The sequence below is a fragment of the Syngnathus scovelli genome, chromosome 1 (genome assembly GCF_024217435.2).
Source record: "Syngnathus scovelli strain Florida chromosome 1, RoL_Ssco_1.2, whole genome shotgun sequence".
Lineage (NCBI taxonomy): Eukaryota > Metazoa > Chordata > Actinopteri > Syngnathiformes > Syngnathidae > Syngnathus > Syngnathus scovelli.
Window position 1 is genome coordinate 9,197,715 of NC_090847.1, and position 13,476 is coordinate 9,211,190.

Consider the following 13,476-nt stretch of genomic DNA (forward strand, 5'->3'; position numbering starts at 1 on the left):
CCCCCCCGCACCCTTTCTTCATTGATGATCATGTGACTGTGATGGTTCCGCCCAGAACAACTTCAGCATGTGTTGACATTCCGGTACAGTACAGTGCCATTTTATTTCAGTGGCGGTGCACGGGTGGCTAATTCTGCAGCTTTAACAAATCTGCGCCGTTTCTTTCCCCAGCGCGGTGTATTTGCCGGGCCTGCTGGTTGTGTTCCAGGATGGACCTTTTGTGCACCCTCGCAGCCTGACAAGTGACACCCGAAAGCAGCGGTCCAAGATGATGTCCTTCATCGATCTGGACGACGAGCAGCGGTGGGTGCCCACGCACGTCAATGTCACCGTGCTCCGCGGCAGGGGACTGCGGACCAAGAGCAAACATGGCAGTCGCTACCTGTACGCGGTGGTCCAGGTGGGCAAGGACAAGTACACCACGGGCCTGGTGGAAAAAGCCGAGGTGCCCGTGTGGTCCGAGGAGTGCTGCTTCGAGCTCCTCCCGGGCATCCTGGAGGAGGAAGATGAGGAGGGAGGAGGTGGCGGAGCCTATCCGCCCGGCAGCGCCGACCTGGTGATCACAGTCATGCACAGAGTCCTGATTGGACTTGACGTGTTCCTGGGTCAGACGATCATCCCGCTGGGTCGCATGTTCCGTGAAGGCGCGTGCCCGAGAGACCAGTAAGTGTTTCAACGCAGTGTCACGTGGTGCCAAAAGACAGCATGATGAAGATGTTGCTCACTTATAGATTTCCTCTCACAATGCACTATTTGGCAGAACACCATGATGGGTCACCAATATTTGGATTACTGAGAGCCCTGAATCATGGATATGGCTATGTGAAGGCACTTATCGTGTGAGTTCTCACAATAGCAATGATATGAAAAGGTAGAAATAGGAACAGACAAGTACCAATAAGAGGTATCAGAATCTGATCTTATTTTATGGTATCAGGTATTCATCAAGGCGACTGATACCAGCCACCGATACTTTGTGTACAAATGTGTGTTGAAAGAATTTTTATACTATATCAAAAAGTACTAGACGCATCAGTTTTCAAAGTCTGCTTTATTGTCAATTTCTTTACGTCAAGACACAAAGAGATCGAAATTACGTTTCCCACTATTCCACGGTGACAAGACATATTACACAATATACATACAAGTAAACAGCACAAAAAGTAAAAACAAGAAGGCACAAACAATGCACAAATTGTTTGTGCCTTCTTGTTTTTTTGCGTGTTCACAAAGTCTGAATACTCATGCTGGTATCATCTGAAAAAAAGAAGTGATATCAAACATCCCTATTGATCCATTAGTCAGTAATTATTTTGCATACCACAAGAGGGAGTCCATGCATCACAGCTTCAAGAATATATATTCTGATAGTTTACAGCGTTTAATAAAATGTGCAGAAGTGGTTGGCATGTCTGTCTCACAGACACCCCTGTTCAAACCTCAATTGAACGTATGGAAAATGCATTTTTTTTTCTCCATGCTTGCGGGGTTTTTTTCTGTTACCCTTTCTTCTTCCCGCATTCTAAAAAAAACATGCTTACCTTTGATGTTAGTGTAAAAAATGATTTGTTCATTTGCAAGATTGTGCCAAAGGGGTTTAGGCCCTCGGCAGCCTCACTCAAGTTGTGCCTTGCTCAAGAATCCGTCAGAACTGCTCACAAACAAATTAGCTCATTTCCTAGCTATTGCTATCCCCAATTTCCATATTATGTCCTGTATCAGGTTCTTGTCTTTGTAGTGGAAGGGGAAGTAAATGCCCAAATTTTCTTTGTATTTTCTTCTGTGCTGCCTATCAAATCGAAACACAGTGTTCTGATTAATGTTTTGTTTGTGGAATATGAATTAAACAGGGAAAATCCACCTCTTTTTAATCCATCTCAGGGGGCGGCTATTTTGCCACTTGCAGTCGACTGAAAATGAGATCACTGTTGTTCAGGGCTCAGGTCACAACCAATCAAGGCTCAGCTTCAGAAAACTGGTGAGCGGTAATTGGTTATGACCAGAGACCTGTACCGGTGATGTCATTTTCAGTCGACAGCAACTGACAAAATGGCCGCCACTGACGTGTATAAAAACAGGTGAATTTTGTTGTTTAACTCATATTCCACAAACGCAATATGAATCAGAATGCTGTGTTTAGATTAGTGGGGACACCTACAACATATTATTGGAAAGATGAATTTGGGGTAGACTTCCTCTTTAACGATCCAGTTTAGAGCCAGTTCTTTACAGACTGAGTTACTGTCCCCCTCTGCTTGTCCAATGTCGTCCAATGGGATACTTTAAACTCTCCACAAAGAAAGACATCATTAACCCTAAAGGGTTACACTAACTTGACACATGGGTGGCTCTGACAAAACTTCTATTTTTTTGTACCCTTGACACTTGACTTTTGCTGCTCTGTAATATCCATGAATCATGGCCCTTGGAAAAGGGTGCAATGATCACCTTTTAGTCCGGTAATTAGTCTTTTTAACCTTTCTGTAGATCGTGCGGACAGAATCGGACACTTATTGCACCTCTTTCTGACACTGCAGGTCATAAACTTCAGAACAATGGCATCGAGGACAGACCATTTAGTGGATTGCCCTTAGACTTGAACCCTTTATAACCATCTCATAAGCACCATCTTAAGATTGTACCCCGTTTGTTTGTATACGATGATGATTTCATATTTTAGTACATCTATTTAAAGCAATAGTAGTACTGTTACTACTGTTGACAGGATTCGATACCCCTATGACCAGTTGCGCAATCCACAAAGCGCCTGTTAATCTTTGCAGTGGTGTACAACTTAACAGCGTCATCTGTTTGCAATTCTGTTAAATAAGATGAGCAAAATGTTATAACACCCCAGAGTGGGATGAATGCAAGTACGTCGAAGGTGATTGCGAAGATATTTTTTTTTGTAAGTTCTGATCTTGATGACGATGGTGTTGGAGCGAAGAGTGAAGTCTAACACATTCGGATCAAATTCCTCATGGCCTCCTCAACTGGCTTGAGAGCGGTTCAGAACAGGGCATACTGTAACATTACATGACACGACATTTTCACATCCCAGCCACCCAAGCCTGTACCATTATATTCAAATATCTTGTCCAATTATGTGACATCAAAACTTCTAAGATGAACAAATTGTCAACAGTCAGACTTTGAATCCTTGATGAAATCTCCATCATAGAAGAACGAGTGTGTTTTGGGACAGGTGACGTAACAACACTGGTGTGAAACATTTCCAGTCCACCATCGCAGCACATCTGGCTTCAATTGTGGCTCCTCCGCCCGCCCTTCACTAGTGTCCACAGACGTGGAACATCTATACTCAGAATTCCTGCGCTTCAGAAAAACACGTTTTTTGTGGACTCCAAGGATTTTAGAGGCAGGAAGACCAATGTCATCTAAGTTTTAAAGCGCGCGCAGTCACGCATCAGATGTCGGATTAAGCTGCGAGGCTTGTAAAGTTTTTGTTTGGCAAAGTCAGTGGTCACATTCTGAGCACAAGCCCTCCGGCGATATTGACAGATTATGTAATATACGGGAGGCATTTCCAAAAGGAAATCAATCTTTTGTTGTTCATTTTGTTCTGGTGATATACTGTAGTAATACCATGTGCTGTGCTTCACAGAAATATAAGAAACGTTCAGAGCAAAATGTAAAACAACAATGGAGATAATCTGGCACTGTGTGTATTGGCCCTCCACAAGTTCGATTGTTTTTAATAACTTTTTTAACAGCTGCCATTTTCTGTGGATCATTAAAAATCTTATGAGTGTACCAAAAAGACTACAGCAAAAGTTCTTTCACTTCAAAAATTTGCTGGTGAACCCAAATCTCCCTTACTTTGGAGGGAACGTGAGGTCTTTAATTTGTTTGCTGTGCAAACCTGCTGATTTTAACATAGTTAAAGTAGAATAAGGGCAGCTCCAAGAGTTAACAGAAAAAATACAAGACAATGTCTAAAGAATCCACTGGATTGGATCAGAATCTTGGTAAATGTGAGGATATATTCGTTTACTGGTTTCAATAAAACTTTCCACTGTCGTTTTCCACGAAGCAGGAAGCAGGCTACTTGATGGACAACCATCGGCCTTGCTGGACGGCCATTATTTTCTCAGCAGCATTCCAATATAATACAGTATAGCTGTAATGAAACAACTGAATGGTGAATGAATAGTGATCTATGAATTTTGCACGCTTTGTAATATTCAAGGCGTGCACAAATAATATAATTTATCATTAATAAAATGATACAGGACATTCAATTATTTGCTCCAACAGGAGCTAACTGCTGCATCATGTTTAGATTCGACTTTGAGCTGGATTAGCAAGATTGAACCAACAAAAATATTAAAGCTTAGACTTGCTTTATATTCTTTACAACTGGAATAATATAAACAGGCAATTATTAAATACTCTTCTGAGGCTGTCCCGTTAGAGGTCATAGTTATTGGCACTTCACATGCACTTCATCAAATAAAATCTATTGTCTTGGACTAGACACTTCAGATCTCCCTTAATTTTGATTTGGAAGATGCAATTGTCTGTTCCCGGTGCGAGAAATGGGAAAAGCCCTAAAGACACACTTGGGTGAGTTTGGTCAAGAAGAACAAGCCGGTTGAACACATCTTGTAGCAACCCCCCCACCCCACCCCCCAGAAGAGTAGAGGATGTTACATATATCATGCCATAAATGTGTTTGAGATGATGAAGACAAAGCTGAAGTCTCACTGTGTCCTTTGTGTGATAACCCCAGGTGGTTCAAGCTGCACTCGAAGGCGGGTCGAAAAGCCAAGGAGCGTGGCGAATTGCAGCTGACAGTGCTGTTCACCCGCAACAACATGACGGCCAGCATGTTCGACCTCACCGTCAAGGACGGGCGCCGCTCGGCTTTCGGCAAACTCAAGGATCGCGTCACGGGAAGAAAACGCCCCGACGTGGAGTCGTCCTCGGCCATCGTGCCGGGCCGCTACGCCGCCCTCTCCGTGACCCCAGGCCAGCCGTCAGGTGACGAAAGCGGGTGCGCCCCCCGTGGGAGAGATGCGGAAATAACGGAGGAAAAGAGGAGTGTCATGAAAGATTTCTTCAAAGGGAAGCTGAGAAAGTCATCCGACACCAGGTCGTGCTCTTCGCTGGCCTCTGAGAGCAGTGCCTCCTCCATGGCCAGCGACACCACCAGCCCTCCGCCGGCTCTCGGCCTGCTCTCGGATCTCCCCAGCTCGCCCATCTATAGCACCGTCACACGAGCGGACCCCCGCTATGAAGACAGAGATCTGACAAAAACAGGTAACGTGTGTCATTTTCTGACACAAAGCAGTCATACTGATGTGTTTGTTTTGTCTTTTTGTCTGGTAGTTTTTTGTAACTCAGCCATCATGGTTCAAATTCGTGTAGTCTGAAAACAGTCGTCCTTATTGTACGACGTTTGTTCTCCTTTCCATAGTGCTCACCAGTCGGCATGCCTCGAACATCCTGACACATAAGCGAGCCTTCAGCGATGAAGCTGGTAAAATCACAGCATCTGTGCCTCCGATGAATCCCACCATGGAGTCCGTCCAATGCCAGCAGAGCATGAGTCAATCCAAGTCGTCCGTATGCATAAATGGCAGTCACGTGTACGACTCCGAGCCATCGATCCCAAAGAGCGCCGGAGCCTTGTCATCCAAGTTGGTTTTGTTAGAGAAATGCTCCCCATTGTCCCGTTCCCTTCAGAACCTCACCAAGCGAAATGAGGACAAAGGTACTTTAGCGGAAGAGCAACGCTGGTCCTTTGACAAGATGAAGAAAGAGGAAAAGGATGGAGAAAAGGAAGCTCGGTGGGCAGAGATGGGAGAACATCCTGAGCAGGTGGCAAACCCCTCCGCTGCTGATTCGTCCGACAAAGGGAGGAAGTTGAGAAAGACCTTATTCTCTGGAGGTAGGAGTGATTCTGTCCCAGCAAAACCGGATGGGAGCCAAATCGCCTCCAACTCGGAAGGGAGGCTCAGAGGCTGGTTCAGTTCTACAGACTCCCAGAGCAAGCCAAGGTGAGTCAGCTGGGATGTCTGGTTTGCCATCATGCCATTTGTTGGAAGCCTCTTCTCTCAAGGCTTGTCTTGAGTTGTACATTGTTTGAAAACTGTACTAAGTTAGTTTTCATGTCTTTCCATTTCAACATGATGAAGCCACTCAACCACCATAATTTGCACCTGCACCCATGTTGATATCAGCTGAAGCACATGGCAACTGTTGTACATGTTATCTTCATGCTTGATTATTTTTGCAAATTTACTTTGCTTCTTTTCAGTTTAATTTCATGCCTGGCTCACTTTACAGTAACTTTATCGTTTGGCCAGTTTTATGTTTATAAACCACAAGTCCCACTTAGTTGTGGAATATCAGATAATACAGTATGTGGGTGACTGTTTGTGTGAGAGCCATGTTTGGGAATCTTAACTAAGAGGACCACTGTGCCCTCTTTTCCTCTACAGGCTGGAAGTTTCTCCTAAGCTAGAAATCACCACATCTATATCCCCTCCTATCCCCCCTCGCGCTTCCTCCTCCACTGACTCCCTCCCCATTGACCAGAATCACACACACCCAATCACCCCTCCGTCCACCCCCATCTCCCCCTCAAACCCCTTCTTTGAGGAGTTGCAGAGTTCCTCTCCAGCTGCACCTAGCTCCTCAACCTTGTTTCACATTTCTCAACACTCCGACCGGGGCACAACCAGTCCTACTCGAGGCACTAGCAAAAAACCCTCCATTAAGAGGGAGCGTCCAAGGCCTGTCGCTAGACAGGTTTCGCTTCCTGAGTTTCTACCGCAAAGCTCCAAACGCTCAAGTGATCGTGATCGCCCCATGTCAGTGAGCATACAGGACTGGGAAGACTCATTTGACGCGTTTGCTTCAAACAGGCTCAACTCCCCCAATGGAGATGCCACTCAGATGCAACTAGAAAGTACCCTAGCATCAAGCCAGAGGTACAGTCCTCATGTAGCAAATATTAATACCCAATATCATATACAAGAGCGACAAAGATACCAGGAAAACCCTCCACCGTTACCGCCAAGGAGAAATTTGACGAATGAGATATACTCTGATGGCTGGCTCCACAGAGGCCAAGAGCTGGCAGTCCACAAAGAAGCCTACCTTCTGTCCCAGACTGGAATGGCCTCACTGCAGTTTGGAAGAGAGTCAGAGTGTAAAAGACCAGGATCAAGTGTGTCACCAGACAGCGAGACCTCAGCTTCCTTTAATCTTAACTCTCAGCTTCATGGAATCATCCCGTCCCCGGGATCAACGTCTGAAGAGTCTCTCAAAAAGTATGAACCCTTGGAAGACATCACTGACTTCTGGGGGGGCATGTTATTTGAACAAGACTTGTATGGAAGGGTTTGCAAGGGAAATGTCAGACAACCCACTTTACATGTTGGACCTGAGAATGTTCTCGACCAGGAGAATATTGCTGACCTTTTGAAGAAGTCCTATAATCCTGTCTCAGTGTCAGAGTTTAAGACTGGTAGGACTCCCCCTTTGGTAGAATCTACAGAATCTTCTACAATAAGTCACACCATAGGCATCAACAATAATGTGAGTTTTTCATTAACCCTCCCAGATCTGAACATGAATGTGAGCAATTCTGATTTCAGCTTCATAGATTCTGATGGATCTTCTCAGTCAGATGCAATTGATGACCACAAAGGCCTCAGCATTCTAAGAAGGATTGGTCCACAGCCGTCAAAAGATTCTAAAATCGGGGTTTATCACGAGATGGCTACTCATAGAAATACTAAAACCCTTAAAGATTCCTTAAGAGACTCATCGTTGGAACAAACCAGTTTAGCAGATAAAATGTGCAAAGTCTCCCCAGTTTGCCAGGACGTTTTATTAGAGCCCAACAAAGATAGCATTGATGAAACCCAGGAGCCACTAGTAGCCAGTCAATCTGATCTCGGGATTGAGCCAATTGACAATAAGAAGGGAAAGGATGATACTTTACAAGAGATAAAAAATGACTATGATGATGATGAGAACCTTCATAATGAGAAAGAATTGTTCCCAAGGGTGGTTAGCACACGTGTTAGACCGAAAGGAATTTCAAGCACTCATAGTCTGAGCAGTATCGATCTTGGTCAACACTCTTCAATCGTCAGTGAAGGTCCGTCATCTTATCAACCAAGTAAACCTGCTCCATCTCCCAATCAGGCATTGGATAAGTTACCAATGCCCTCCACCGATGACTCCTTACTTCTTATAGGGGATTCTAAGACTGAAAACCACTCTGAGATGTCTTTTGAAGTTCTTCACGCCAAAGTTGCCCCTCATTTAAGAGGTTTTTCAGAATGTGAGCAGGGTTGTACTCTCACCTCCTTAACTGATACATCTGCCAACCTCCCCCTTTCACCTGCCTGTTGTCCCCTCACATGTCCCTCAAACACGGGGCTGCAAAGCACTGGAAGTAGGTCTCTGATTGTGGCCCCCTACACGGCTTCCTCCCCCTCCACCCTCAACTTGAGCACCACTGAGCAGCCCCCGTTTGATGCATGCCACTCACTCTTGATTGAGGAGACTCGGCCAGCTTGCAAACTGCCCCGCCAGGAGAGCAGGTGAGAGTCCTCACACTAGGAAATACACTCAACCCTTCCCGACGCGTAGGAAAGCACTCACTCAAGACAGAAAACGTATGCTGTTTGTCATTCTTTCTGCTCCCCCTCCCCTTCATTTGCCTGCCTGGCTTGTTTGATGCATTGACGCTGTCCTCGGTTCAGTTGGTTGCTGGTTGCTGTGCACTGCCCTTCACATATATGTTATCATCTCATCTTTCCACTCCCTTAGGCTGCAATCACAATGCGGGTCTTAATGTTCAGAAGCTACCTGAATCTTCAATTATTCCTTTTGATAGTACTTTTTACATTTACATATACAAATGATAGCTTATGCACCTATTGGCCAGACTACGTGTTCCATCTATAGCAGGAGTATCAAACTAATTTTTATCATGGGCCACTTTGTAGTTACAAGTTCCTTTAGACTAAGGCTTAGAGGGCCGTTATAACAGTGACACCAAATAAATATTGCATTTTATTACATATGCACATCAAAATGATGGATTACTAATTTTGAAATCAGACATAAGAGTTTAATTATTGTTCAGGTTACTGTAAAAAGGGTAACAAAAATTATTGCAAAATCTTAATGTTATTATTTATCCCTACATCCCAATTTGAAAATTTGGTACAGATTTTAGCAATGATCATGGAAGTTGATTTGCTTTCGCAGGCCACATAAAATGATATGGTGGACCAAATCTGGCCCCCGGGCCTTGAGTTTGACAGTCGTGATCTATAGGAAAGAGATTCTGATTCCATGTATAATTTTCAACTGCCATGTTGAATGAGGTTACAAGATCTGAATTTCTAATTGTAACCCCAGTAATTTGAATGTGGGAGTTTGATCATGGCAGCAGTAGGACGGAGTAGAATTGTCATGCCATGCAAGAGCCGCCCCTCTCTACACGCAGATCACACACTGTGCATAGGGCTCCATTCAATGTGAGGGGCCCCATTTTGCATGAGCGGCAACATTGTGAACTGCGACATCCAACCAATACGTGAAGGAACAACATGACGCCGAGCAACCTTTGCATGTCCATACGTAAACATGACCATGCTGTTGACATGTCCAAATTTCCATTTCCCAACAACCCCAATGACCCGTCGACAAATCTTTGAGCCATGAGATATGGCCGTTAATGGCTCTAAAATAAAAGCACTGTCATACTTTGTGGGTATATTTGCGCTTTATATGATTCACGCAATATGCTGTGTCAGTGCAAACGAAGTGCTACTGTAGGTGCTATCAGCCGCCGCAGTTAATTCTTTGTGGATTCAGCTCTTACTGTTGAACTTATTTTCTCAACAAATAAGTCACAGTTTTCATGACTACACCACACTGTATATGTATGGATTTCTTAATTGTACACCCCTGTGGCCACAAGTTATTATATAAAACCTTGAACACTATTGGTTGTGGATTAAATCCGACACACGTTTCTTCCGCTAAAACAACTGGGCTTTAAACAAGAGCCAGTCATAGCAAAAATCCTATCAGTTCATTTCTACACTAAATGACAAACGAGATGGTTGCAGGGTTCAAACGACAATACGCTTCTCACCTCTTTACAATTGCAGACTGCAACCAGTGAAACCTTTAACCCAACTAGAGAAGAAGGAGAGCCGTTCAGTTCTGGAAAAACTCAAATCCACCATAAGTCCAGGACGCTCCGCCCATCAGGTGGTGGTTGAGCCGCCGAAAATTCAGGTAAGCTCACAACAACAACAAAAACACAACTTTATCAAACCTCTGTAACACTAAAATAACCTCTCTTGTTTATTAGGCGGAACTCAAAGTAACATGTTTCCATTTACTGTCAGAAAAAAAAAAAATCCTTGGACCAACACAAGGCTTGGATATAAAATATTTTGGTATGATTATACTACATTAGCTGTCACTATCATTTCCATAAAAATTGCAGCTATGTTCAGAGTTATAGCTTGATGTGATGCCCAGACAGTAAAGTCATTAAAGTGTCTTAATAAATCACAGGAAGCCTGTAGGTCTGCACACTAATGCCTCAGCAAGCATTTATTAATACTTTACTCCAATCAATATGCCGTGGGACATTAAATTGTGATATAGCTTTGGAGGACCGTTTTAGCACGAAAATCAACACTCAGTAGAAGACCAACTGTGAACAATACACAAAAAAGAAATGTCTGCCATATTGTACACAGTTGTATTTTAAATATGTGATGCACAGGTAGAGCATCAAGAGGTCCAAATCAAGCTCTGGCTCTCCTTTGTTTGTCTCCTCTTCCTTCCTCTCACATTTCAAAAACATATCGACATCACTCTAAATTTTCCATCTTTGTGAATGGTTGATATTTGATTCACTCTCAACTACTTTTGCTGGGTGAAGAAGTGCAAAACATGGCATCAGCTATAGAAAGTAGAACTACGCCCATCAGCGTTCCGTGTTGGGTGACAGGGTCAAAATTGTTTTGACAGGTCTTCCTCTCTTGAACAGGAGCCCACAGAGGACAGGTCAGCTCTATATGAGCACCTGACCAACATGGAGCTCATCTCCTTGCTGCTGCAGCAGGACATGGACATGAACAAGCAGCAGGCGGCCTCCGAGCGTCAGCGGGCGCAGCTGGAGAAATGCGAGGCGGACCTGAAGAAGGTCAAGGCCCAGGTCCGTGACTTGGAGGACTACATCGACAACCTGCTGCTACGCATCATGGAGCAGACCCCTACGCTACTTCAGGTCCGCTCCAGACACAAGTGACACCAGCGCCACGGCCTCAGTGCTGCGAAACATAGAATATATCCCAACCACTGAACACATTTTCCCACCTGTAAAAGTGACTTCAAAGATTAAGTAGACATAAACAACTAGGTGGTGTTCCAACAACTACTACATGCCTGTTGACACATTATTATATGCATGCAAGTTAAAAACAACAAAAGAGTACAAAATAATATAAGTAAAGCTTTAGATACTTTTGCCTCAACAAACTAGAACAAGTTGTGGTCATTGGATGTTATTGCATTCAAATTCTAATGTAGCAATTTAATGTCAAATAATACAGCACAAGGATTCATATAACAATAATACAACAGTAGTCATAATACAATGGTATGTAATTTGTATTATTATTAATATTATTATTATGTACAGTACAGCTCTTTGTTACAGTTCAGCTGTGGTTGTTGTGAGAGTGCCACATAAAGTTGATGTGAACGCAAAAAAAAAGATAACCACAGAGCAGGTGATGGTGTGCGCAAGCTAAATATTCTGTAGCCAAACGAAAAAAGAAAACCGAGGCGAAAAATAAATGTGTAAATGAACAAATTGTGTTTAACTTTTGATATGTCCCTGATTCCCCCTTTTTATTGTATGGACGTTGTGTTTTACTTGCAGACTGAAACAAGAGTGTTATAAGTTATCTTTCATGCGGCAGAAAAGATACCGCGCTGGTTGAGCTATTTCCATACAAGAATGTTCTTGTGCATGACCTCCGAAACTTTCTGCAGAGCCTCACCCGACCACACGGTTACGTAAGAACAAAGTGTGACCCTTATGTTGCCTCTGTGATGAAAGTACGGATTGTTACATACTGATGTGTTACATAGTTCTGACCACTAGGGGGGGGCATTCACTCCAGCCTTAAAAATAGTCCAATTCAAAAAATGAAACTCTTTCACGCCCACAATACATCTTTATTTATACAGCTTTTGCCCATCCTTCCTTATGCTTTGATGTTTGAAATGATATCTTACAACTAATGTAAACCCCCAAGTTCACTAAAACTAGAACATCACGTAAACACAATAACAATGATTTTTTAATCAAATTAGGTCAGTGCACTTTGGTGGCCTAGTGATAACCCCGCCTGACTCACATTAGAGAGGTCTCGGGTTGGAATCTTAGTGCCTTGCTGAGTGGAGTTTGCATGTTCTTCCCATACATGCATGTGTGCAAATTAGACTCATCCTTCATAACACCTGCACACTCAATAGATAGATAATTGCCATAATGTCCCATACGTTTCGATGCATAGGAAAAATATATGTATATTCAATTAAATTATGAAAACAATTTTATATACTCTGCAAGACCACCACTGCACAGCGGGAGTTGCTTCTAATGATGATACGTTACTTGAGACAATTTATGTTCCATATTTTCAATCATAGCGTTATGATTCCATAATAGGAGATGCATGCAGTGTACATGCTCTTTACAGTACTGTGTTGACTAAAAAAAAAAAAAAAAAAATGACAAAAATGTGTTTGGTATATGTGTAGGACTATGATACAAAATTATGTGTGATGTGTTATCTAGTCATGGATTTCCCTTTTATAGACAGATCAGGTTTAATTTCCAGTCAGTGGCACAATTATGTTCAACCATGGCAGGTCCCAAACCTGCAGAAAATATGCAAGGGCATATGGGGCACAAAAACAGACATACAAATCATTCCCGTCATTTGCTGTAGTGACTCCGGATAAGTTAAAACCCCATCACCACAACAACATTAAATACCTGAAGCGATTTGAATTCATGTGTACTGTATTGTGGATTTTCATGCAAATTGTAAGGTACGGTGAAAAAAGGCACATGTCTATTTTCATTTATTTATTTATTTATTTATTTATTTATTTATTTATTTATTTATTTATTTATTCATTCATTTATGTATGTTTATGTATTTGATTATATTTATTTTCGTGTATTTATTTTTATATAGTTTGTTGTTTGATAGTAATTTCCTAATTATTGATTGTTATGTTTCTCCCGTTTGTTCGTTATTTTTTGTATCCTAGTTTAAAAAGAAGACTTTATGGAGAAAATAATTCATTTTGTCGCACACACCTGCAAGCGGCACCTAATCATTTTTTCTTCTTTAATAATGAGCCACAATGTTTTTAAAT

General features: G+C 42.8%; 1 protein-coding gene across 1 annotated transcript; it reads left to right on the top strand.

The window, feature by feature from the left end:
* The first annotated feature begins 20 nt into the window (after nucleotides 1-20).
* rab11fip5b (RAB11 family interacting protein 5b (class I)) lies at nucleotides 21-13,102 on the top strand. The gene is made up of 7 exons (XM_049753523.2): nucleotides 21-83; nucleotides 172-663; nucleotides 4,754-5,283; nucleotides 5,441-6,023; nucleotides 6,468-8,585; nucleotides 10,170-10,299; nucleotides 11,066-13,102. Exons 2-7 carry the CDS (start codon nucleotides 269-271, stop codon nucleotides 11,324-11,326), a joined length of 4,017 nt encoding a protein of 1,338 aa, XP_049609480.1. The 5' UTR covers nucleotides 21-83; nucleotides 172-268; the 3' UTR covers nucleotides 11,327-13,102.
* Nucleotides 13,103-13,476: the final 374 nt, after the last annotated feature.

Coding starts and splice junctions, on each gene's coding strand:
- rab11fip5b (XM_049753523.2), top strand. CDS start 269: ATGATGTCCTTCATCGATCTGGACGACGAGCAGCGGTGGGTGCCCACG. Junction 664..4,753: donor GGCGCGTGCCCGAGAGACCA/GTAAGTGTTTCA, acceptor TGATAACCCCAG/GTGGTTCAAGCTGCACTCGA. Junction 6,024..6,467: donor GACTCCCAGAGCAAGCCAAG/GTGAGTCAGCTG, acceptor TTTCCTCTACAG/GCTGGAAGTTTCTCCTAAGC.